At 41.8% G+C, this 27265-nt stretch overlaps 1 protein-coding gene across 6 annotated transcripts in view; it reads right to left on the bottom strand.

Moving 5' to 3' along the window:
• Positions 1-11556: 11556 nt before the first annotated feature.
• Positions 11557-27265, bottom strand: part of DCC (DCC netrin 1 receptor) — a 634243-nt gene continuing 618534 nt past the window's right edge. For 5 of the 6 annotated variants that reach the window (XM_075267856.1, XM_075267883.1, XM_075267891.1 and 2 more), the window contains 3 exons: positions 25513-25725; positions 12407-12549; positions 11557-12063 (listed from right to left, as the gene is read on the bottom strand). In XM_075267856.1, coding sequence (XP_075123957.1) covers positions 11974-12063; positions 12407-12549; positions 25513-25725 — 446 coding nt within the window. In that variant the 3' untranslated portion in view covers positions 11557-11973. The remainder of the gene's footprint in view (positions 12064-12406; positions 12550-25512; positions 25726-27265) is intronic. The other variant, XM_075267865.1, reaches the window with a different exon arrangement.

Raw genomic sequence — 27265 nt, 5'->3', positions numbered from 1 at the left:
AAATACCTTTATCCAGGATCCAGGAACTGATTAAAAGCTACAGGAAGCGACTAGAGGCTGTTATCTTTGCAAAAGGAGGATCTACTAAATATTAATGTCACTTTTCTGTTGAGGTGCCCATACTTTTGCACCGGTCAAATTTTGGTTTAATGCATATTGCGCATTTTCTGTTAGTACAATAAACCTCATTTCAATCCTGAAATATTACTGTGTCCATCAGTTATTAGATATATCAAACTGAAATGGCTGCTGCAAACACCAAAATATTTAGAACTAAAAATGATTAAGATTAATAGGGGTGCCCAAACTTTTTCATAGGACTGTATATATATATATATATATATATATATATATATATATATATACAGGGTGGCCATAATATAACCTTAGGTGTTTGGAGTCGTGTGCGGGCTGCCCCAATGGACGGAATTGCCTGAAAATTTGTATGTGTGCTAATCAAGGCATGGGGAAATGGACGGCATGATAAAAAATAAAAAATACAAAAATAACCCTAAAAATGATCACCAACTGCTTCCTCGTGACAATAACACCCGCATGACACTTGCATTAATGTTTCTGGCCAGAGTGAAGTGGATACCAATTGGCCATGGAATATCCTGTGGAGTGACGAAGCGCATTTTTACCTGATTGGAATGGTCAACACACAGAACTGTCGCATATGGGCCACCGAAAACCCACGTACACTCGAGGGGGTTCCACTGCATTCGCCCAAGGTGACCGTTTGGTGTGGGTTCACCTCATCGTTCATGATCGGACTGTTCTTTTTCGAAGATTTGGGCCCAACTGGGGTTGCCACCTGTCCTGTCACAGCAGCGAGGTACCAGACAATGATGGAAACAGTGGTCGTTCCCCAACTCCAACAGCGGCAGTGTCTGCAGACGATCACCTTCATGCAGGATGGAGCCCCTCCTCACATCGCAAATCCTGTGAAGAACGCTCTTCGTGCACATTTTCCCGATGACAGGATTTTGAGCCGCTCATTCACTACAGTGTGGCCACCGCGCTCTCCGCACTCCGCACTCCTTGTGATTTCTGGTCATGGGGACACTTGAAGGAGCGTGTTTATCGGGGGAATGTCGAAACCCTGCCTGACCTCAAAGACCGCATCACGTTGGAAGTGCGCAGCAGCTCACCAGAGACATCGAGCACGTTCTGCATAGGATGACTATGCTCACCATGCATGATGACGGCCACATGTAACAGTCATGCTAGTCGGTGGTCCAAATGGGACATCCCCAAGTATCGACAGACGGGTTTTGCGCCGCGCGCTCACTGTACAGCACCACATTATCCCCTGGTGGGGAGTTTTCGTATTACATTTTTTATTTTTTCAAAATTTTTTTCATGCCGTCCGTTTCCCCATGCCTTGATTAGCACACATAAAATTTTCAGGTAATTCCGTCCATTGGGTCAGCCTGCACACGACTCCAAACACCTGAGGTTATTTTATGGCCACCCTATGTATATATATATATATATATATATATATATATATATATATATATATATATATATATAGGTTTGCCAGATCAGCAGGATCAGGTACGGACCGAGCCACAGAGATCCTTTGCCTCGGGCGTCGTGTACTGTACATTCCTTAAATTGCTTATCAATGAGTTATCTTTAGCCCAGAGGCATTGCTGCAAAAATCCTGAGCCCTAATGCATATGTACCAAATTCTCACCATCCCCCCGTGTGTAATTGTGCCGATGACTGCAGTACATTCAGATACAGATACAGTAGCAGGACATTAATGAAGTATTTAGGAGGGGTTGGGGCTTTTAGCTATGTTCCTGTTCAGAACGTTGATTGTAGACAGTCTTTGCCTCCATCTTCTCCATTTGGCCCGGACCACCATTAAAGCTTCTTCAGGCCACAAGTTATTTCTGTAGAGCTTGTCATATACACACATTGAGCTCCTCAATTTTCCACCATCCCCTCCATCCAGTTTCCCTAACAGTGACATCCTGATGCTATCCCCATTACTGCGCCCCCACATATGGTAATGATGCCATGGAGACAACTTCTAAAAATGCTGAAAATAGTGTTTTCCATAATAATTCTTCTCTGTTAGTGTGACCCATTAGTGATAATGCTCCCCTAGCATGCACTAGTATTAATCCCTGTACATATTGTGTTAGAACTGTTGCGGTTTTGCTGCTGTCACATGGTGACTTTCTCTGTTCCTGTGTTTCCATTTTCTGTGTTACGCCTATAGGACCTGTGATCACATGACCACCCTAGCAGGTCCTTAATTCAGTATTAGCTTGATTTTTCAAGTATTTAGGACATGAGCATACCTCGCTACCGTCCTGGATTCAGCAGGACAGTCTTGGCTTCCGGGTTCTATTCCACAGTCCCAGTCAATGGGAGGTATGTTCCTGCAGCTTCACCAATCTGTGTGAAGTACATCCCTTTGTGTTCCAGCTGCAAGTGCTATGTGCTGACATCAATCACATCGTGCTTACAGCTCCCTGAACAGTTCAGGACAAGAGACTGCACAGAGCAGCAGGGGAGCAAGGAGAGATGAGTATCAGTTTTTTATTATGTTAAACTGGGGGCAGATGAAGGGGGGCATTAAACTGGGGGCAGATGAAGGTGGGACATTAAACTGGGTGCAGATAAAAGGAGATGTTAAAAAGGAAGTAGATGAAGGGGACATTAAACTGGGGTAGATGGTGGGGTGGCATTAATCTGGGGCAGATGAAGGGGAACATTAAACTAAGGGGAAGGCGGTGGGGGTGTATTAAACTGGAGGCAGCTGAAGGGGGCATTAAACTGGGGGCAGATAGAAGGGGCCATGAAAATGGGGGCAGATGGAGGGGGCTTTAAATTGCAGGGAGATTAAAAGGAACATTAAACTAGGGGAGGGCAAATGGAGGGTGGCATTAAACTGGGGGAGTTGGAGGGTACATTGAACTGTGTTAAATAGTGAGGTTTTCTGGATGGGGACATTAAACTGGGAGTAATTGGAGGAGGACATTAAACTGGGGTGGCTGAAGGGGGACATGTCTGCCTTTAGTTGCCCCCATTTTAATGTCCTCCTCAACCAGATCCAGTTTAATATCCCAATCTAGTTTCTTCATACTACATATCTATTACAAAGGACCAGTATGAGCCATCATTGCTGACGTGAGACCTGCATTGCCCTTTGGCTAGGTGTGTACAGTATTTTAAAAACTTGCTTTCTATCAGACACAGCTGTATTGCTCCTCAGCCATACGTCCTGTTTCTATTTCTTCTCCCTTAAGTAAAAGGAGGTGAACATCTTCATTCCTTCATTACGCACTTGAGATATGAAGACTTTGTTGACATGTTTTGTCTAATTGGATTTCTGTTCTGCACGGAAGGACAAACAAATAACACAGTGACCTGCAAGTATCCTGCTGTCTGTATAGAGATTTGAAGAGAGGAAGTCTCAGGCTCTGTTCACATGAAAGGTAGTGTAGTGTCTGGTTTTAAAAAAAAAATCCAATTATAGAGAAATTCAGAGTTAATGGGAGATTGTCATCAGACCCCAGCAGCTAGGTAACTTAGGGTCACAGATCCCAGTATATAGCCCCGATATCACAGATAGATAGGTTAGTGTCACCAGACCCAGCATATCACCCCAGCCCTGCAGATAGATAGGTTAGTGTCACCAGACCCAGCATATCACCCCAGCCCTGCAGATAGATAGGTTACTGTCACCAGAACCAGCATATCACCCCAGCCCTGCAGATAGATAGGTTAGTGTCACCAGACCCAGCATATCACCCAGCCCTGCAGATAGATAGGTTAGTGTCACCAGACCCAGCATATCACCCCAGCCCTGCAGATAGATAGGTTAGTGTCACCAGACCCAGCATATCACCCCAGCCCTGCAGATAGATAGGTTAGTATCACCAGACCCAGTATATCACCCCAGCCCTGCAGATAGATAGGTTAGTGTCACCAGACCCAGTATATCACCCCAGCCCTGCAGATAGATAGGTTAGTGTCACCTGAACCAGCATATCACCCCAGCCCTGCAGATAGATAGGTTACTGTCACCAGTGCACTGTTCCATGTGCACAGGTATGCCGGCTGCTGATGCCACTGCGATATGTTGTACCCACTGTTCCTGCTGCTGTAGGATAAGCTGGGAGATGCCGCTGTACATACACTAAGCATCGTATGCGGCGGGGGGTCCCACTCTCCCAGCTCATCCCACAGCAGCAGGAAAAGTGGATACAACATATCACAGCGTCATCAGCAGCCAGTATACCTGTGCACATGGAACATCGCGCACAGTGTTCAGCCGGCTGCAATGCTTTTCTTCATACAATCATTGCGCAGAAAGGTTATTATTATTGGGGGATGTCTTACTTTCGAGGAGTGCCTTATATTAGGCAATTCAAAAAAATTTGCTATGTCTTACTTTCGGGGGATGACTTATTTTCGGGGAAACAGGATAGATTTGCTCCCATTCTACAAAGACATACTGCAGCGGCAGTACTCAGCTATCCTGTACACATGGAGCACCGCACACAGCGTTCAGCCGGGCGCAATGTTTTTCTTCATACAGTCTTTGCGCAGCAAGCACATCTCAGTGTAGCACAGCGGTGGCAGCAGCAGCACACACACACACACACACACACACACACACACACACACACACACACACACACACACAAAAGAGACATCCCCTGAAAATAAGACATAGCATATCTTTAGAACTAAAATTTCACTGTCTTATTTTTGGGTAAACATGGTATGAAATGTAGATTGTCAGCCCCATATAGGGATCACAATGTACATTCAGTTTCTATCAGTATGTCTTTTGTAGAATGGGAGGAAATCCACGCAAACACGGGGAGAACATACAAACTCCTTGCAGATGTTGTTCCTGGCAGGATTTGAACCCAGGACTCCAGCGTTGCAAGGCTGAAGTGCTAACCACTGAGCCACCATATTGCCCCTTGGAGGACCCAAATCTGTGGTGATCTATTGACTGGTTCTTATTAAAAATCTGTTGTCTTAAAGGGGTTATCCAATAAATATTAAAGCTTACCAGCACATTCTCTGTACTGGTTAAGTTTTTATACTTATATAAACCATAACACCATGCGCCCCATTTACTACCTTTGTGGAGGGCAGCTGGGGAGGCCAGAGCTCTTACTCTTGTTCACATGACTGACTCAAGCCTACTCAATAGACCTATGTCCCAAGTAGAGGGTTATGGGTAACATCAATGAGTACCAGTGTGGCAGTAGGGGAGGCAGAAAAAGGAGAGCTCTGGCCTCCCCAGCTGCCCTCCACAAAGGTCAAAAACAAGTCTCTCGGGAACAAGGTCTATACCAGTCATAAAGCTTAACCAGTGCAGAGAGTGTACTGGTAAGCCATATTATTAAGCTTTATTATTACATGGATAACCCCTTTGAACAAGAAATTCCCATTAATTTTTTTTTTTTTTAAACAATAAAAATAAAAAATATAATACTGCTCCCCTTCATCTGCCCCAGATTAATGCTACCCCACCATCTACCCCAGTTTAATGTCCCCTTCATCTGCTTCCTTTTTAACATCTCCTTTTATCTGCCCCCAGTTTAATGTCCCACCTTCATCTGCCCCCAGTTTTATACAAGGAAACAGTCAGAAGCCACTTAAAGTGTTTTGTATCAAAACTTTATTCAATAAACAAAAGAATGCAACATCGGGTAACATTTCTATAAAAAAATGAATATGGGACTGTTCTACAGTGCATTAAAAAAAACCCTTCTCTCCTCGGAGTAGTATACAAGATTGTGTGTAGAAACAGTCAGCTTTAAACTAGAAGTTATTAAGATTCCTTCCGGAGAACAGAATTGACATTAAATATTGCAATCACTAATCTAATTTGGTTAACAATTCAAGAAATTCTACTGCTTCTTCCTTCCATTTGGAGATGGTTTGTATCCGAAATAACAGACTTGGCTCTTTTATACACAGATGTACAACTTAGAATACACACAGGGCCGAGCAGAGATTCTCCAACTCCTCGTGTTGTATATTTACAAAGCTGATTTTTTTTTGTCTTTTTTTATTTTGTGGGGATCACAAGAACGATACATTTAAGGTTTTTAGAAAAAAAATTCAAAAACATTGGGTTGTAGGACAAGACAACATCCAGTAACATGTCTTCAATTCACCAAAGAGTGCTTCATGAGGAAAGGGTAGACACGGGACGTATTGAAGGGTCACTTTTTAAGAAAGTGGGTAGACTGGGGCAGGGATCAAGACAGGCCAGGGAATGGACTCTTTGGCCCATTAGATTTAGAAAAGTGGTATGAGTTATACCAAAAATTTGCGCCAGTCCTGGTATAGGTTTCAATTTTGGCACACAAGGCATCTGGAAATGCCCCAGAGTTATTAAAGAGGCAGAGTTTTTTTTTAATAATTCTGGCTCATCTAGTAGCAGTGGACAAATTAAAACCAAGATGGAAAAAAACTGTCGTAAAAAATTGCTCCCCCACTGTATTTCCCCGAAGGCATAGTATGGGCATGTATTTTAGATATGTCAGTGGTTTGACCCCACAGGTCAAGCCAATAAAAGTTGAATGTAAAGTTTAACATTGCTAGATCTGTTTGCTTGAAAAAAAAATAAAAATTGGAGGGCAAAATTCCAAAATTGAAGTCAACATTTGGGGCAAATCCACATCGAGCCGTCATTGAGATGCCAAAGTGTGGCCTCAATGTGGCCAAAGAACGGTCTAGCTTGCGTTTTACCAAAACTCTTTGGGGATACCAGTCCATTGATACATGCTATGTGGGGTTTTTTTTAGATAAAAATGTGTGACTGTAAACCCAATGAGTTTAATAAGACCCATTTTGACCATGCTATGGGTGCTACGTCTGGACTTTCTCTGATACAACTTTCTCAGATTGGAGTCGGGAAGGAATTTCCCCCCCGAAATGGGGCAATTGGCATGAGCCTCATGGGGTTTTTTGCCTTCTTCTGGATCAACACTGTAGGGATTGTAGGGTTATAGGTTGGACTTGATGGACTGATGTCTTCATCCAACCTCATCTCCTATGTAACTATGTAACCTTAGAAGACAGCCAACGCATAGAATTTCCCATCCATATCTATACTCTACTCAAAACAGATTTTTTTTTTTTTTTACAAAATTAAAATTTACATCATATCTTTAGTGAATTGAATTTATACCTCATAAATGTTTCCTGGAATTTTATCAAAAAATAATAAATAAAAATGAAAATAAAAATAAAAAAATCTGAGACTTTCCAGCCCAAGAACACATTTGTACAAATACAAAAAGAAATGTACATCAGTCTTAAAAGCCAAAGTCGGCTATTTCATATCGGATACCAATTTTTATCATAATTTACCTAAAAGGAACAATCTAAATAATAAATTAAATAATACTTATAAAAAAGCACACCCCACCCCCTCCCCCAAAACCAGTTCCCAAAGTCTGGATCTGGCCGAATTATTTTACAGTTATAAAAAATGTTTTTGTTTTTTTTTTGCGTTTTTTTTTAGTGTTTTTTTTCTACCACGTTGCTCTCCTTGCACTGAAAAGCGTGCAGCATACTGTGATATAGGACCCACAATAGTACAGTAATGATCAGAGCATGTACATCCTTGCAATACAACAAGCAGGAGGACAAAAAAGTGGAGCAATAGGTGACAGGTCGAAACAAGTTACAACATTCAGTGCTCACGAAAAATTACGATAAAATGGTGAGAAAGATAATCTAGAAAAAACCCAAGCGTCTTGTTGAATAATTCATTGCTATGTGCACAACTGCGAGGTACCGCATAACAACCGATCTACCTCCGCTTTAAAGTCTACGCTACGCTAGAAAAATAACAAAAAAATATCGTATCAGTCACTATGGGGAAGAGACAATTTTGCACATAGCTGAAGTTTATCAGATGAGTCGACGTGACGATGCGTTACGAGATAATTTATTCTCGGGTGGATTCTTCGAGGTTGGCAGTCCTTAATAATCTAAGCCATGAGAACTTTTTGAAACTATACAAACTTTTGGAGCTGCACTAAAGAATCTTTGCTATGAAAAAGTTTGAAATTTTGGGGACTGGATGCCATCGTGATTTTTGTGGAGGATTGTGGGTAAGATGTTGATCCATGTTATCTGGAATACTGTTACAATGTTTATCATGAAGGTACAAAAATTTGTATTGAAAGGATAATGCCACCCTTGGACCCGCAGAAATTTAGAATCCTATAACTTATGTGGTCCTTTACATGAATAGTTATTGAGAAGGTCAAACAAACTTGAGGCCAATATCATAGATAGGGTTGAGATCAGATCCTGATCGGCGATCGGGCAAATTTCACGATCGAGATGGAAAGTGATCGGAAATCGGATTTTGAAATCTCAAGATCGGCTCAACCCTAAAAGTGACCTTTCCCATAGAGAAGCATTGACTAGGGTTGTGCGATCAGGATCGGATTCCGATCGGCGATCGAGCAAATTTCACGATCGGGATCGTCTGGAAAATGATCGGAAAGCGGATTTTAAAATCGATCCTGAAATCTCAAGATCGACTCAACCCTAATCATAGATACTTAAAAAAAAAAAAATTTTTGGAAAGTGGAAGTTCCATGACATTGTTAGGAAGCGTCCTCAATGATTTTGGACCAACATTTTCTATGCTATAGAATGTAACCTATCGACACGAGTCAATGTTAGCGCCTTATGCCAGTTTTTTAAAGGAAAGCATCCATCACAACTCTACACTCACAATTTAGGTAAACCAATTTTACAAAAATTTTAGTCCTCCTGGAAGAACTATCCTTCAAAACCAATGCATAACGGAAAGTCTCACAGGACAAGTCAAGTATTTAAGGCAGGTAATACCATTCATACCTAGTTGCTATATGACGGTTTCTTCTATACCTATACAGTATAATGTTCTGTATCTCCCTGAATGGCAGTGGATACAAATAATACTTAACAGGAATGACGTGTGAATGTTTGAGGTGTGTATACTTCTATATCATAGATCTATCATGGAAACCAAGTATCTGCTAGCTCAAGGGGTTCTGCATCTTGGACAATTGCTACAATCAGCCATAACCTGCGGGAAAAGAACCACAGGGAAAAAAAGATTCCTAACACAATGCCCATTTAAAGGAATACTGTGTGTCCGCGAAGCTCAGCTAGTCCTCCCCCCTCCACAATGTCCTAGGTTTAGATGTAAGACAACTGGCTGCAGCAGAAGCCTCCCTGCACTGCGTGGTCTGCAGTAGGATAATAAGAATAAATTGTTACCAGGATGCCAGACTAGCCCTTTAAGCTCCACCCACTTGACTAAGCCCAACCCCATTTGAAGATGGAACCAGATCCTCAACAGTTTAAACCCTTTGTTCTTCACATGAGTTCTACAAGACTCATGGAGTGGCGACAACCATACGTTTTGTTTACTTTTATGATGTATTTTTTTGTTTAGTATTCCTTTAAGTCAATGGGTTGCCTATGTAATATAAGACAGGACAGGTCCTTCAGAGCAACAGACTCTCCTTGAATGAGGAGTGGAGACACAAGTGTCAAAAAATCTGTCAAAAAATCAAGTTGTCGTAACAATATGGCAGCCACTGTCTAGTCTAATGAAGAAATTTACAACAAATTATGGAAATGTGAAAGTTTTTAGATTTCCCCATTCCTTCTCAACTTTTCTATTTCATACATGTACAGTCTTCACGACCCTCGAAATAGTTACCGAGGAAATCAATCCCCGCAACTTTTCAATTGAACTGGTCGAATAGAATTTATCTGACTTTTGACACAACTGGAGGTAACTGGATGCAAAGATCAGAAACGTAGCAAAACCTCCGATCCCGTGTGCCAGTAGTCATGGTATGATGTATAGTATCAATTTTATAGAGAAGATAACAGACAGTGCCCTGTACCCACTCATCTGTGCTTCATCGCCACTATAGAGCGTGAGACATAAATCATAACTGGAGGAACACTTGAGGTCAAAGAATTGTTTTCCAGAATTCCTTCTCTTGGTTCACCTCCGCGCGCACTGGAGACAACAGGAAAATAGACTGTGCTGCCCTCCAGCTTTTACTTTTTCCAAAAAATTGGCTCTGGTTGTTTATTGACCCATCTTATGACAACCTAATCTATTAGAATGTGTCTTGCGTGTGAAATATTCTCTCAATTGGGCAAATGATGGGTTGTTTCCTACCATTTGATATAATATAGAGAAAAAATTGAGACTGAAATTTGCAATCATGTAAAATTTACAATGATCAATGGAATTTTTTCAGTTTTAGTCCTCATGCACACAGCACAGCCATCTGTATTGAGTCACACCATATGTTGCCACCATATGGTCCCATATTACAGAGGTAGTCTTCCTTAAAAGCAAACCACTGGAACATGGCATGCTTATAGATTTTTTTTACGATTCGGAGACATTTTTTTTAATGTGCTTCTATGTAAAATTGGAAATTTTCAGATTCACAATAGAGTCCAATAAATGTCTATGCATGCCATATTACATCCATGTACAACTCGAAGCTTGTATGCAGAAGTAATATAAGAGCATAAGCACTAAGGGGCATCTACCACAATTTTGGGGCGACCACTAATATATCGGGAACACGAGCACAAGGCTCCGTAATGCATTCAATCTCTTTTACAATTGGCATCTCCATAGGTTAGAATGAAAGTCGTGTGTATGGGCATCACTGGATTTCCAAAAATGTTTGTGTCTTTTGTGTCTTGTGTCCCCTATCGACAGGATCAGTTATGCTCTATCTGAATGCTGGGATCCCCACCGGTCCCAAGGACCCCAATTCTCAAGTCCTGATAAAGCAGCAGGCCCTTCCACTTCTTTCAATACTGTAATCGGCTATCATATGAATGGAGTGGCAGGTGACAAGTTTGGCCTGGTGCTCCATAGTTCTCAAGTTGAGTGGAGGCCGCAACTATGGGACCTTCTCCAATCATGATGTTCTCGCCAATCCTATCGGAGGGGATAACTTCATAGCTTGACCCAAGCCTTTTAAGTTATATGTACCTGGTACATGGAGGTATTCCAAACTAGAGGCATTGTGTAGTTAGGCTTTGCCTCCTTGGCGGCCACCTGGCACTTACAACTGGGACACACGACTTCTTCCTAGCTTTGACCATGAGTATATCTGTATACCTGGAGCTTATATGGCTATGTGCTAACCCCCCCCCCAGTTATAGAGAGCTCTGCTGTGTACATGAGGATGTCTCATGAGTCAAGTGTATTTTTGGCAGGCACTTCTTGTAGAGCACCAAACACGTTGACCGATTTTTCTTAAAACAATGGAAAACATCTTTAAATTCAGGCTTGTAGGCTTCAAGGTCTCTCCCCTTCTCTCTACCTACCTTGGGAATTTTTTGTATCTTCTTAGCTGTCATTTACAACACCATTTGCCTTCCTTACATTGACTTCAAAATAAAAACTTTACCTAAAAAATGTACAATTGGCGTAAAAAAAAACTAAAATTCACTTTTAACTATTCCACCCTCACTAAACCCTCAGATAATAGACATGGAAAGAGAACACAGTAAATCTGTCTTGAGGCTGGAGCTATAGATCGGGCTTGACATGGTGACGTTCTCAGGTTCAGAATTGTCGATCAATCTTTCCGGCGAAAGAGTCTTTGACGTAAAATCCTTACATTGATTTCCGAGAAAATAAGGAACAGATAAAGGCGTTGCGTAGAGATGAGTCAATGAGCGATGTCATGAGATTCCTTGCAAGTATTAAATCCATGGATGGGAAAGGCCTGTGGGTCTGTCCATTGGTTTTTTTCATGGGCGAAGATTGACTGTGAAACACTGGTATGCTGCAACATTCCTGGGTGTCCGATTAACTCCTTGGCTAACATTTAGAGGGAGCTAAAGTGCATTGCTCTGCAATGCTTTCCAGGCCCCGCCAGTAGCAAAAAGAGTTAATTTTATTTCAGATGCAGTTTAGAAAGCAGAGCCTGTGATAGCATTGAGCTGCTTCATCAAACCTTCCAAGCTTGCCATCTGTTCACTTAGGTCGTCTTGCTCATATACCTGTAAAAGGAGAAAGAGTATTAGAAAATTGTAATTGGTTTTTGTTTTTGGCAAATTGCACAATTCTACAACATGTTCCATCTCCATTCTTGTCCATAATGTTCAATATAATAAAAACTGGTAATAACATGGATTCCAAATATTGCAACGTGCAGGTTCTGGGCCCGGATGCAAAATCGGTAACATCCGCCCTCCTTCCCCAATAACAACCCGGATTCCATCATTAGTGACCTCATGGGACAGGGAACTTGCAAACCTAAGGTCTTACAGACACATAATGATAGAACGACAAAGTCAATGGATGGAAAATTCCATCTATGAACACTTCAGACGTGACTCTTACACTGGCGGGGTCGTCCGTGTGTTTATGACTTTCTTCTGACACTTCTGGAGCAGTTGGTACCGATACGGGGAGAAGCGGAGATCTTGCTTTTCCGGCCAGCCCCAATGACGCCGTCTTCACTTGTGGCTTGGGTAAACTGGACCCTATAATTGTTAAAAAATAAATATAAGATGTTTTTAAAATTTAGAAATCTATTTCTCTTATGACACCTCATATTATTATGCCCATTTGGCTAACACCCCGCTTACACGCGCACACTCTCAGTAGAGTGTAAACTTCTTCCAGACTCCTTTTATCTCCTGTGAGAACAAAGTATCAAGCATATCGAAAATCAGCATGCCCGATCCTTCTTTCCCCTCTCAATATATGTTGGGGAAGAGCCATACACATAAGGTATTCTTGAGAAAAAACATCCTAGCCACTTACATGGCTATAGGGTCATTTTTCTTGAGATGCTAGTCCTTAAAAAAATAGACCCGACTGAACAATGGTCAACATCTTCAAAATATTAGGTCAGTCTTTATCGGTAAAAGAGAAGAAGTAAATAATATGTATTCTTGTACGATCCAACTCTTGGCATCTTTAGTTACTGTTTCTTGTTTTCCTCTAGTCCCCACTCTTCCTGAGCAACCAGTGTTGTTAGTTTCTGCACTCAATCTTAGGTTCTCTATGGTTAGGTGGTGTCACGGTTGTGTCAGTGCCCGAGCAACTGTATGCTGAATGCTGCTTGCACCTCTATGGAACAGGGGTAGGAAAACTTTCCCTGGCGCTACGATGGCTGACTAGGCCCTGCCTGAGGATGTTGGTCAGCTGTACCCAAGCTAAGCTTGGCCCCAACAACTTCTGGCTCTCTAAACGCGGAGACCTAAGAGACAGGTGGGGTGAGAGCTGCAAACAGTAACAACTAGGAAGGGACATGCTGGAGAACAAAGACACAGCACAACCATAAACACACAATAGGAGATTGAGGAGAGGAACAGTGGAGTAGTGAGGAAAGGGTATCACAGGACAGGGGTAAAACAAACCTGAAGCCCTTAAACAAAACTCACTAACACCAAAACCATGTCAGGCAACCAGAAATGCAGGACAGGGGTTGAGAAGAAATGTTGAGGGTGAAACAGACTCTCACACAGAACAGACTCACACCACTTCCAGATTAGCTTCCTAAGACCAAACAACTTTCACAAAACACTCCCCCTACTGAGCCAAGAATCCAGGTTGGTTACAACGAAAACTGGCCCGGAGTGAACAGACAGCCCATCTTAAATAGAGCGTAGCAACACCTGAATGGATAATGAACACACTTGGGACCTCCAAACTCCAGCAGACAATCAAGAATCACATGCAACAGAAAGACAGAGACAAAACACAAACAGGCAAATAGTCACGAGGCAGAGAATCAACCAGGAAATCCACAAGACTGTGGATCCTCTGCTCCAGCCTAGGACCACCCACTTGTCAGTAGAGAGCCTAATAACATATTGGGTCCAGCACCCATTGCTCAGGAACGGTGGGGGCTAGAGAAAAATTCCAACTGCACCAGAATTGATGGAGCGGCACCCTTAGAAGGATGCAAAGAATATGAGTTGGTGCAGGTGGTGAAAGGTTCCCTTTAAATAGGTAAAGTCATCCATATTGGATTGGCGGTAGACCAAGACTTGGGATCAACTGTGATCAGTGGTCAGCATAGATTATCATCTTCGTCTTGGAAGACCCCTTTAATAAAGCCACATTTACAATCCTGCGATAACTAATCCATCTGTGTTACATTACGGATACAAAACATATCATGGAAGGTGTTTGTATCTACGTAGGAATATCGAGTCTGGAATGTATTATGAAGACGTAAGTCCCAGTTAAAATATGCAAATCGGAGCGTTTAGCATTTCCGCTGGCAGCCATCACGCTAATGATGCTAATACCCTTTTTATTATAATCACAGGGATGCTTTTTCATCACTTATTAGGCTGTCCTATTCTCGTCTGATGCTTATGTCAGCAAACCTGGTAGCAACAAATTAATTGTATAATTGTGGAAAGTGCAAACCACTCGGAGGGCTAAATAACACGATAAAGCGGTAACATTTTCAGCGGGTGTATCAAGGCGGCGGAAGATCCCGAGGATCTCGTGCTTATTTAATAGAATGTCGGAGTTATACTTGGTTATTATCTCCCTTCCGCTGGCAAAAAGTAAAATGTCACAATGTAAAAGACTCTGCAAGTAAAGGGAATTAATTCGACTTGTGCCGAGGCTCTTGTGCCAAGATCGCTTGCTTGTCATCCCAACTAATTACTAGGAGCATGATAGTAAGCAGCGGGAGGTGAAATGGGGAATAAATACATAATGAGATTGTGTTGCCATTTGGTCTGAAGACTGTAGGCTGCCAATATATAACATCCAATTCTTGAGGAAATCAACCGGCTGCCAACTATTGTGAAAATAAACACGGCTCGGAAGGATTATCATTCGGGAAGAAGATCGTGCTCTAAGGATGACCAGACAATTTGTGTGGCAAACAACAAATCGGGCTACCAGGTAAAAATGACCAGGCTTAGGGGCATCTATAGAAATGATGTGATCCATAGCAAGTCAGAATTGGCTCCCCTACCAACAAGTGTTTACAAGACAGACACTGCAAGACAATAAAAGAGTGGCCTCTAGCTTTGTGGAACCCTGAGCAGATGCCTACCCTTCCTCCATGGCAGGTATTCCATTCACCAGACTATATCAAATACAGATGACCAGGCTGTACCATGTTCAAATGACCATTCCAAAAGTAGATGACCAGACTATACCAGGTACAGAAGCCCAGACTTTACCAAGAGAAGATGACCAGGCCATACCAAGTACAGGTGACCAGACTATACGAAATACAGATGACGAGACTATACCAGGTACAAAAGACCAGGCTTTACCAAGTGAAGATGAGCAGGCCATACCAAGTACAGATGGCCAGACTATACCAAGTACAGATGACCAGACTATATGAAATACAGATGACCAGACTATACCAGGTACAAAAGACCAGACTTTTCCAAGAGAAGATGAGCAGGCCATACCAAGTACAGATGACCAGACTATACCATGTTCAAATGACCATTCCAAAAGTAGATGACCAGACTATACCAGGTACAGAAGACCAGACTTTACCAAGAGAAGATGACCAGGCTTTAATAGTGCAGGTGACCAGACTGTACCAAGTGGAGATGACTAAGTACTGTACAAATGACCAGACTATACCAAATACAGATGACTAGGTTGTATCCAGACCAGATGACCAGGCTCTATTGTGTTAAAACTACTATGCCAAAAGTAGATGACCAGACTATACCAGAGCAAACAACCAGGCTATACTAAGTACAGATGACTAGGCTGTAACAGGTAGAGATCAGCAAGCCATACCAAGTGGAGATGACTAAATACTGTACAAATGACCAGATCAATGTTTTCTTTCTCCTGAGATACCATCTGTTTTTCCAAGGATCCATCACCTGTGAGTCTTCAATACACCCACTGGTGTCTCTAGTCCTTGAAGCCCAGTTATTCTCATCATCAATATTTCTTCTACCACAATTTGAGGAGTGTGTCTCCAGAATGTCCTGCCTACCATTTGGGTCTTTGGGTTGACACATTGATCACTTCTGTGAGTCTACTCATCCATCTTGTTTCTGGTTGCTTGCTTCTCCATTTACCTTAAGCTCTCCCAATAATTTTATTTTTCAGTGATTTTTATCTTCTTGTATTATGGACAAAAAAACTCCTTTAGTCTATTTTTGGTTTTAGAACCATTTTAGAACCAATACAATCAGATTCTTGACTTCGCTAACCCCAAGCAGATGAAACCATTTATGACGATCCTACCAAATCAGTTTGTTAAAGGGGTTGTCTAATTTCAGTCAAAAAATGGTCACAGGCAGGGAACATCTTAAAATAAGAAACCAAGAGGTACTTACCTCCTGAATGACCCTCTACTACAGTACTCGGTCAGGTTTTGTTGATGGGGCTACGGTGAAGACATCACATCAACATGACATCACCACTGCAGTCCCATCAACAAATACCAACGGGGAGCAGCAGAGACCAAGAACTGGATTGATGGGGGACTCAGAAGGTAAGTATCCTTCGGTTTCATATTTTAAGTTATCGCCTACCTATGGCTGGTGTTATCTTGGATGAATCTTTTAAGAATCAACCATGAAAATTGTAAAAGTTGATGAATCCAGTGTCAAGAGGGGACTATTGGACACGTGGCTACCTAGCATGGCGTATCTGGAGTTATATTCTCCCCTAGCATGTGGAAGTCCTACACACTGGAAATGGAGCAAGTGCACTTGGACACTGGTTGAGGGCACCCAAAGGGCACCAGTATTACACATAGGGATGAGCGAGCCAGTTTATAAAGTGCCAGGTTCGTTATGAATTTTTCCAAAATTTTTGGTGTTCATCACCCACGAAAGTGTCATAACATTAGCACATCACATCTGTGATTGGACCTAAGTAGTCTCCCAGGACCTCTGACATCATTCAGGAGGCCCAAAGAGGATGGGGACCCATATTGGATAACCACAATGGTGCCCAGGAGAGGTGAGTATGAGTATTTCCATGTTTATACCGTTCCCATTGAGTGAGACCCTTGTGAATATTTACAAGATGAATCTCACCAACTTTGTCCAATACTGACTATAATTGCTACATAGATAATAGAGACCAGGTTACCAATTCTACATTAGGGATCAGGATCTTCCTATTACACCTCTTTCCTCCAACCGACTTATAAATTATTGCACTTTTTTTGGAAAAACATCAGCCTTCATGGGGAATATTTAGTAGCCGGACAATATTTTTCCCATGTCTTGCCTTGGTCTTGCTGTGGAGTGGTGTAGACTGCACCTGTATTGCCCGAGGCCTACAGTGAAGAGACTTTGATCAATGACCTCCTCAGTGACTTGTGTATAACCCCTCCGTGCACTGTAATAACAACGTCCCCGTTGTCTCATTAACAAAATGTTCTCGGTTTTCGGAGCCACATTGTGCATGATAAGCACATTTAAACAATACAAATTATTTTTGGAACATGCACATTTGGGTGATGCACGGATCTTTGCTTCCCTGAAGTTGCTTTCTGCTTGTTATATTCGTCTTGCTGATGGTAATATATGGATAGAGACGAACAATAAGGAAATTATACAGTTTCCTCAAGGAGTAGATGACGGTATGGAGCTCCCATTGGAGATGGGCTGGAAATAAAACCTAATACTTGCACGTTATTCAGTGGCAGATGGACCTCTTAAAGGGGCTTCCTCTAGGCTCTCTACTGTTAGATGTGAGGTCCCTGTCTCTTTGCTTCAGATTAGAACCGTCCACCTGACAATAGAAAGCCTAAGTAGCATATTGGGTGCTGAAACTATCAGCACCGATTGTTCAGGAAAGGAGGGGGGTAAGAGAAAAAATTCCAATTATTACAGAATCAGTGGCTCGCCATGTATTGAGTAAGAGTTGGAGTTGGTGGAGGCGGTGATGATCTAAGATATCTTGGTCTACCTCTGCTTCTTATTGTGTTCATTGTTCATTTGCCACCAGCGAGGCCATCATGTAAAATACTCAAAAATACTCATAAGCTTCATCCATCTCTAATCGGGATACACATATTTGGACATATCAAGCCAAGAGGAAAGGTATGGAAGAACACATATGTAAAGGAGTTCACCAAACAAGAGTAGCTCCTCTCAAAGTTATTGGACACCACCCATGCCCATGTGTAGTAATGTCTCCATTCATTCATTCCCTGGATGTGGCCACCATATTGACAGAACGTGGTGGAGATCCTGTAGATGTAACATGAATATCTAAGATAGAAATACCCCTTTAAAGGGATCCTATCATTAAAACTCAAATTTTTTCTGCCTACCACGTAGGTAAAGCCTTAAGAAAGGCTATTCTTCTCCTACCTTAAGATGTCTTGTCTGCGCCGCCGTTCGGTATATAATCTGATATATCTATAAGCCTCCATCTTCCTCAGGAACTTCAGGTCTTCGTCAAACTTCTAGGCCTCGGGCCTAGGGCAAAGACGACTGCACATGCCCACAGGCCACAAGATAATGGTCGCTTACACAGTATTGTAAGTGGCCATCTTCTTGCGGCCGGCAGGCATGCGCAGTTGGCTGCCCGAGGCCTAGAGGTTTGAAGCCAGCACTGGAAGAAGACCTGAAGTTCCTGAAGAAGATGGAGGCGGCGCTGGAGAGTTCTCTTGCAGCATTGGGGACTGTTTGAGTGCTGGGGACCGCCCCCAGTGCTGTGAGAGAACTCATTTGCATACTGATTATATACCGAACTGCGGCGAGGAGAAGACATCTATAGGTAGGAGAAGAATAGCCTTTCTTAAGACTAGTCCTATGGTAGGCACAAAAAATTCTAATGATAGGATCCCTTTAAGCACTACAAGATCCTACAGTAACCAGAGAAGGTTACTACGCGAACAATCCATATACGTTGAACTGTCCTACGGTTGGGATATGCCATCTCCAACAACCAAAAAATTTCAAAAACATCTCCACTTCAGCCAGAAAACACTAGAAAATCATCCTTCGTCCTGATACATTTCATTGTCCGCGGCGGTAAGACGAATGTCATCTCAGATGTAAATCCGCTTGATGAGCCATCTCCGTAAATTGAGAACTAACCACACGGTACAATTATTTCCTTGGATGAGCCGGTTTAGGTAACCTTCTGACATGACTCCGACAACCCCCCAATCTCCTTCACTACTTTTGACGAGACGTTATCAACTTTGATGATTACTCAGCCTGTTTAATATTGATATTACAAATTGATTTCCGGGCCGTGAATAAGTTAAGCCTGAGAGAAATGACATTTGCGGAGGATTAAACTTATATTTGCGCTGACAAAATATATCGTCTCCTTTCAGCTCCTGCATTTAGATTGCGTTGAGCTGACAGTTCTGGAAATGGATATCAAATCAGAATATTTTTATTTATTTCCAAATGATTTCTCAAAGTCTAAAGCCGTCCCCTTAACTTCTTTCCATTTCTACGCTTCTGAGCGCTTCGCCGTTTCCCCCTATACGAACATATGTCACATAAAGTATTCTTTTCTGTCTAAAGTTTTGCATGTTCACCGTTAATGAAGATCTTTTATCCTGAGCCGGAGCCGACTATGATCAGCAAAGTCCCGGAGGATTCCTTCTTGAATTTGCAAATAACTATGTAACTAATAAATCTCCTAAAATATTCTACATGACCTATGGACCGAAGGCATTACAGCATTGTAAATAAGCAATCATTTTATTTTGGAACCGGATTTGGTCATTTGTTTCCATTTCCACAAATCTGAACAATGCGCTAAAAGTCATAATGGTTGGCTGACCAGAAGCAGGGGTGGGGGGAGGGGAAATAGATAGATAGATATATAGATAGATAGGAGATAGATAGATAGATAGATAGATAGGAGATAGATAGATAGGAGATAGATAGATAGATAGATAGATAGATAGATAGATAGATAGATAGATAGATCGATCGATCGATAGATAGATAGATAGGAGATAGATAGATAGATAGATAGATAGATAGATATGAAGTAGGTAGAAAGAAAGAAAGGAAAGAAAGAAAGAAAGAAAGAAAGAAAGAAAGAAAGAAAGAAAGAAAGAAAGAAAGAAAGAAAGAAAGAAAGATGAATGAAGAAGGTGGATAGATTGATAGATATAAAGTAGGTGGATAGATAAGAAGTAGATGGATGGATGGATGGATGGATGGATAGATAGATAGATAGATAGATAGATAGATAGAGAGTAGGTGGATAGATAGATAGATTGATAGATAGATAGATAGATAGATAGATAGATAGGAGATAGATAGATAGATAGATAGATTGATTGATAGATAAAGATAGATAGATAGATAGATAGATAGATAGATAGATAGATAGATAGGAGCTAGATAGCTAGCTAGATAGATAGATAGGAGATAGATAGATAGATAGATAGATAGATAGATAGGAGATAGATAGATGGATTGATAGATAGATAGATTTGATTTGATTTGATAGGAGATAGATAGATAGATAGATAGATAGATAGATAGGAGATAGATAGATAGATAGATAGATAGATAGATAGATAGATAGATGTGAATGAAGTAGGTGGATAGATTGATAGATATAAAGTAGGTGGATGGATAGATAGATAGATAGATAGATATGAGATTGGTAGATAGATAGATAGATAGATATGAAGTAGGTGGGCAGATAGATAGATAGATAGATAGGAGATTGGTAGATAGATAGATAGATAGATATGAAGTAGGTGGGCAGATAGATAGATAGATAGATAGATAGATAGTAGGTGGATAGATAAGAAGTAGGTGGATGGATAGATAGATAGATAGATCGACAGACAGACAGACAGACAGATAGATAGATAGATAGATAGATAGATAGATAGATAGTTACTGTCAGACAAAAAAATAAGGCAAATCTAGGTAGTATTTATAAGAACTATCCACTTTGGCCTACAGGCCCACTACCACAAAAAAGACAATTTTGTCTTTTTTTGTGGTAGTGGGCCTGTAGGCCAAAGTGGATAGATAGATAGATAGATAGATAGGAGCTAGATAGATAGATAGATAGATAGATAGGAGATAGATAGATAGATAGATAGATAGATAGATAGATAGGAGATAGATAGATAGATAGATAGATAGATAGATAGGAGATAGATAGATAGATAGATAGATAGATAGATGATAGATAGATAGATAGATAGATAGATAGATAGATAGGAGATAGATAGATAGATAGATAGATAGATAGATAGGTAGATAGATAGGAGATAGATAGATAGATAGATAGATAGGAGATAGATAGATAGATAGATAGATAGATAGATAGATAGGTAGATAGATAGGAGATAGATTCTCATCCCCCCCGTTGTCATTTATTACATAGGAATATAACCTTGCTCACCGGTAATGTATCTAAGTCTCTGTTTCTGTGACAACCCAGAAAGGTTATGATGACTCCATCTTGCCCTTGTGTCCCCGGATGATTTACAAGTCTCATCTGCTCGGCCTATAATTTTTTCATAGACACTTTGCATCCCATAAACAGTAAGTAAACCCTAGAGCGGAGCCGGTAACACGGCCTGCTATATACATCACTCCCTCTCCCAAAGGTCACCAGGAAGAATAACCCACATATATTTAATTTCTTTCTCATGTTCTCCGAGGCTGAAGGCTTTGTGATAAATGGGCACAAATAGCCGAGAGATGTTTCAATAGAAACAATTCCAGCTCGTGCACAATTGCTTAAAATTCCGTAAGTGTATTTTTCTGTGTCATTTAGAACATGAGAAATCCATCACAGGTTCAACTTAAAGGAGACCTACCGGACAAAAATGCCCTTTGTGTGTATATTACATCTGGGAAAATTGTTCTTTTTATCTTTATCGCCTAAAATTACAGGAACAAAGCCTGAGGCTGCACTACTGAGACATACAACAATATCCAATCCCTCTCTGTACATGTCGGGACATCACAGAATTGGGTGATCTGAATCTATGACTACATGGCACCTGACTACAATCAATGAAAATATTATCAGAATATCTCAGTAGTGCAGCCTCAGGCATCATGCCTGTATCTACAAGTGATTATATTTTAACACAAGATTCATTTTTGCCACTGTATGGCAAGGCAGGGGTCTAGGGAAGTCGCACCCAGGCCCTGGTGCCTAAGGGGGCCCATATGGAGGTCTAAAACTAAGAAAAATACCAACTGCTAAAAGGTCCTTCAAGCTGGAATCTAACCAGAGACCTAAGGTCCTTCAAGCTGGAATCTAACCAGAGACCTAAGGTCCTTCAAGCTGGAATCTAACCAGAGACCTAAGGTCCTTCAAGCTGGAATCTAACCAGAGACCTAAGGTCCTTCAAGCTGGAATCTAACCAGAGACCTAAGGTCCTTCAAGCTGGAATCTAACCAGAGACCTAAGGTCCTTCAAGCTGGAATCTAACCAGAGACCTAAGGTCCTTCAAGCTGGAATCTAACCAGAGACCTAAGGTCCTTCAAGCTGGAATCTAACCAGAGACCTAAGGTCCTTCAAGCTGGAATCTAACCAGAGACCTAAGGTCCTTCAAGCTGGAATCTAACCAGAGACCTAAGGTCCTTCAAGCTGGAATCTAACCAGAGACCTAAGGTCCTTCAAGCTGGAATCTAACCAGAGACCTAAGGTCCTTCAAGCTGGAATCTAACCAGAGACCTAAGGTCCTTCAAGCTGGAATCTAACCAGAGACCTAAGGATTGCTAATGTTTGACCATAGTCCAAACCTTCGATAGCTCAGCTAGTAGAGCAGAGGACTGTAGTCAAAAATTAGCAATCCTTAGGTCACTGGTTCCATTCTGGCTCGAAGGAACTTAGAGAAAAATACCAGCATTATAAAGCATGTATGTTACATTTAGGCACTACGGGCATAGAGACACTTCTCAATTTTTCTACAGTGGACCTTAATGTCCCAAGTAACAAGGTAATCTAGGTTGGGTATGGACAAAAGCTTACCCAAGGCTTCTGGGGCACAGAACTGGTATCGTGTGCGCTCCTTCAACAAGGCAGACTTACTTAGATGAGAGGCCATGGAACAAAAAGTGTTCCCTTTTCTTATAACTCATGCCAACTCTTCCGAAATGTCTGCAATTTTGGACCTCCTGGCATTCCAGAAGTATTGGCTTATCTCTCAGACCTGATGGTGGGCTCCCATATTTTGGTCATAATATATGTGATGTGGGCACGTTATAGGGTGTTCAACAAACTGGGGTTTGTTATATCCATAGGGGTGGGGCTTTGGTAAAGGGGTTATGATGTTATGAAAATGTTATCAACATTGGGTCTTCTAAATACACAGTCCAGTCCTATTAATGTGACCATCGCCTACTTTTGAAGTCAACGTTAAATAACCAATTGCAGAAGGCACGTGTCATCAGCCATCTGGGTGCACTCATCATTGTGGAAGGCACGTTGGATCAACACAAGTATGCAACTATCCTTGCGGACCATGTTCACCCCTGCATGCAAAATGTTTTTCCTCAGGATGATGGCATCTACCAGCAGGCCAATGCAACGTGTCATAAAGCTCGCAGTGTACGTGCGTGGTTTGAGGAGCACCAGGATGAGTTTACCATACTCCCTTGGCCAGCAAATTCCGCAGACTCGAACCCAATTGAGAATCTTTGGGACCACCTCGATCGGTTTGTTCGCGCCATGGATGTTCAACCCTGTAACTTGGCGCAGCTGGCCACGGCCCTGGAGTCGGCATGGCTCAACATCCCAGTGACATCATCACAACATCCCCTCTCTTCCTGCACGTCTCGCTCTGCCAAAGGTGGTTATTCTGGATTTTGACGGGTGGTCACATTAATGGGACTGAACTGTGTATGATGGGTATAGATGTAGGACACTCTTATGGCGTAGTCCTATGTGAAACCTCAGATCAGGATCACAATGAAGGTTCAAACCCAACTCTTCTATCTCTGTACTTTTTCCATTTTCCATCTATCAGATCTGTATTAAGATGAAGCAAACCAGAGGGACCATTTCACATTAATTTCCCCTCTCGCTCGCCTCCAGTCACTTGAAGACTTCCCGGTAATAACTCTACAGAAGACATTAAAGGAAACCGCTCTGAAATGTTAATGTAAAATAATATACAATCGGAGCCGATCACATCCTACCATAGGCTTATAAACTTCTCTTAAACCTGGTTTGCTTGAAATGCAGATGATTATTTTAGTAGCTTAAGGGAATTTTCACTTGTAAAGGAAAAGTATGGACGCAACGTCGGATCTATAATGCAGTCAGCTTAACACTCCATCAAACATTTTCAATTTACTTGAAAGCGGACGAAACCAAATCACTTATATGACTGTGTTTATGATTATTATAGAGGAATGACAGGACGTAACGCGCGGCGCCTAAGGAATCTAGCATCTTATCTTAGGATTAGGCATAAGGAGAACACGCTGTTTTTACATGCAGAAACCCTGACTGAAGAGCTGCCATAAAATATTTATGAAACCAAAAGGAGTCAAATGATTCCCGGTGAATATAATATAAAGGAAAGAAAAAAAAAAAGTTACACCTCAATGACTTTGACGTTTTAAGATGGAAAGGAAAAAAAAAATATCTAAGAAGCTCTTCATTTATCTGAGAAAACAAAAAGATATCTTGGGGCACCTATTGGGGGTTGACAACGGGAAAGAGGATTGAAATGTTTAACGTGAGGGCCAAATCGAACAAGGATGGTCTTTTTGGTACACATGGTGGAACAGACCCTTAGTGGTACATTACAGCCTGTCCACAAAGACCAACCAAAAAATAGCAACGAGAACATTGTTACTCCAACTTTTGGAGTACTGTTTCCCAAGGCTTCCTTCATCACGTTGTCCAAAGACATAGGAAATAAACAAGGGCAGGGCAAATTTCAATGGACTTAGTCAAAGGACTGGATCCTACACAAACCACGCTCAACTAGCGTTGTGTCCTTTTCATTGGAGGTCCCAGAAGTTGGACCTCCACCGACCATATGCCAGTTCTAGAAATAAAAGATGATGAAACCCCTTTGAATGACAGTGAACCATCGAGGCCCATTCTTTAGGTTGTCAATCCTTTTGGTCATCCTTTAGGCCATCAAAGATCGACAGAGGTCCAAAACCTGGGATCAGATGTTGGAAGAGACTGTCCTCTTCACATAAAACCAAGTACAGTGCCAAAGCTGTGCTCGGTAATGCTACTCCCCTGCATTTACTTAACTGGGACTGGGCCACGAATAGGCCGTGTGACCAGGAACAACACATGGTATGTGAAGTGGAAGCCATTGCCACCTTAAACAACCGATTCATGGAGGTCCCTGGTGTCCGACCCCCGATGATCGTCAATTCTAAACGATTCTAAAGGTCATCAATTGATAAAACCACAAAACTTCTTTAATATAGAAGACTAGACAACAATAAGAGAACAATAAAAAACATACAACACAAATCGCAGACACTCAAAACACCAAGAAACCAACAACAGAGCCATTGAGTGAAAAAATCTAACATTACCTGCTTGAGATAAAAGTGACGTATAAGGAACTTTAGGTTCCAACGCAGACATTGGAGGAGGTAACAAGGGGTTGGCAAAACTACGTAGGGGATGTGTCGGCCGGACGCAAGCAGTAGGGATTGTTCGACTGGGAGCATCCTCATTACTGGGATGTTCTGGCTGCGTGTGGGATATCATGGACGACTGCTGGGGCTGTTGAGTCTCGTTCACTGCTGAAAAAAAATCAGGTCAATAAAGTGACATAAAGCCTACAATAAAAAATAATCTAAAAATAATAACACATAACATAAACGTGAGTAGAAAGGGTGAGACTAAAAAATTTTTACAGCAATTTTCTAACCTTTTGCTACAAATTGTCACAAATACCAATAAAATTCTATTCTACTTTTCATCGATTTCCCGGCCATTCGACAGTTTTGGTCGTCCATTTCATTGGGCTTTTCTTTTGACCCAACACACCGATCCATTTTGTAATGGACCCGTTGTCCTTTACTGGGTTCGTCTGACAGTGACAACATCCAAAAAAGCACATGATCTAGACCCAATACGCCGATCGCGATCTACCGGTCGATCGCGAAGGACGTATTGGTCGATCGCGGGATCGGTGTCTGCTTGTTGACAGCGCAGGCTGAGAATCATGTCTGGACACTGGCAGGCCGGGGCCTTGCACTCGTTCGCAGTCAGGGCTGCCGCGGCCCCGCTTGCCAGTGTCCGGAGATGATTCTCAGCCTGCTTTGTGAACAAGCAGACACCGGAGAGCTGTCTCTTGCTCTCACGCTCGGCCCCTGGCCTGCCCCGCCCCCACCCCTGCCCACAAGAAGTGGGTAGTAGATCTTATCCCTTGGTCAGTTTCTAAAGTAGCTCACATGCTCAAAAAGTGTGAGCACCCCTGTTCTAGACCTTACTGTTAAAAAATGGAAGTGTGAATAACTCATAGACTTTCCTTGTTCTGCAAATGGCCGCTACATGGCCATTAAAAAACAACTCCCCCCACCAAAGAAAACGGGTATAACACAGAACTTTTTCACTATCGTTTAAAAATTTTGAAAAATATGGCCATTTTGCATCTGTGGGTCATCTGCTTTGATTACTCATTGACTTCAGATTATTGATGTATCCGAGAAAATGGACACAAATCGGAATGCAAATGTCCTATTTTTTGAAGGTCCATTAAAAGACAACCAAAAAATGGATAAGGGAACTGAAATCAAAGGGCTCATGACCTGTTAAAAAAAATGGTTCACCATAAGAACCAGGTCATTTTTGACATATAGGACAACATTTTTCTTTTTGCTTTTTTTTTGTAATTTTTTGTAAAAAAAAAACCCTTCTCAAACCTCATTTGGGCCTCCTCTTTTACCCAATGTTCTCTTGGTGACGTCATGCATCTGGGTCTTCAGTGGTTACATGGTCATGCCGAGCATCATGAAAAACCTCAGCAGTGACCCCAGGGTGCATGATGTCAACATAAGAGCATTGGATGCCACGAGGAGGCCCAAAGGAAGTGTGGCTGGATACACATGCGTTGGAGTCTCAACAGAATCTACTTAAAATTGGTGGAGAGAAAAGTCTCCCAAGGAGGACCTTTCTCACCACCAGTTTCAGTATAAAACTGGTGGAAACCAGGCAGAAACCTAGCAGACTCCATTATAGTCTATGGGGGTCCACGAGTTTCTGCATGACAAGGTCTCTATGTTTTGGGTCCCCATGCAGATTTGAAACCCAAATCTAAGTGTTCTTTAAATTTTTCTT

This window comes from Leptodactylus fuscus, chromosome 1, assembly GCF_031893055.1.
Source record: "Leptodactylus fuscus isolate aLepFus1 chromosome 1, aLepFus1.hap2, whole genome shotgun sequence".
Taxonomy (NCBI): domain Eukaryota; kingdom Metazoa; phylum Chordata; class Amphibia; order Anura; family Leptodactylidae; genus Leptodactylus; species Leptodactylus fuscus.
The sequence above is the reverse complement of the archived record's forward strand: the minus strand, read 5'-3'. Positions and strand labels throughout refer to the sequence as shown.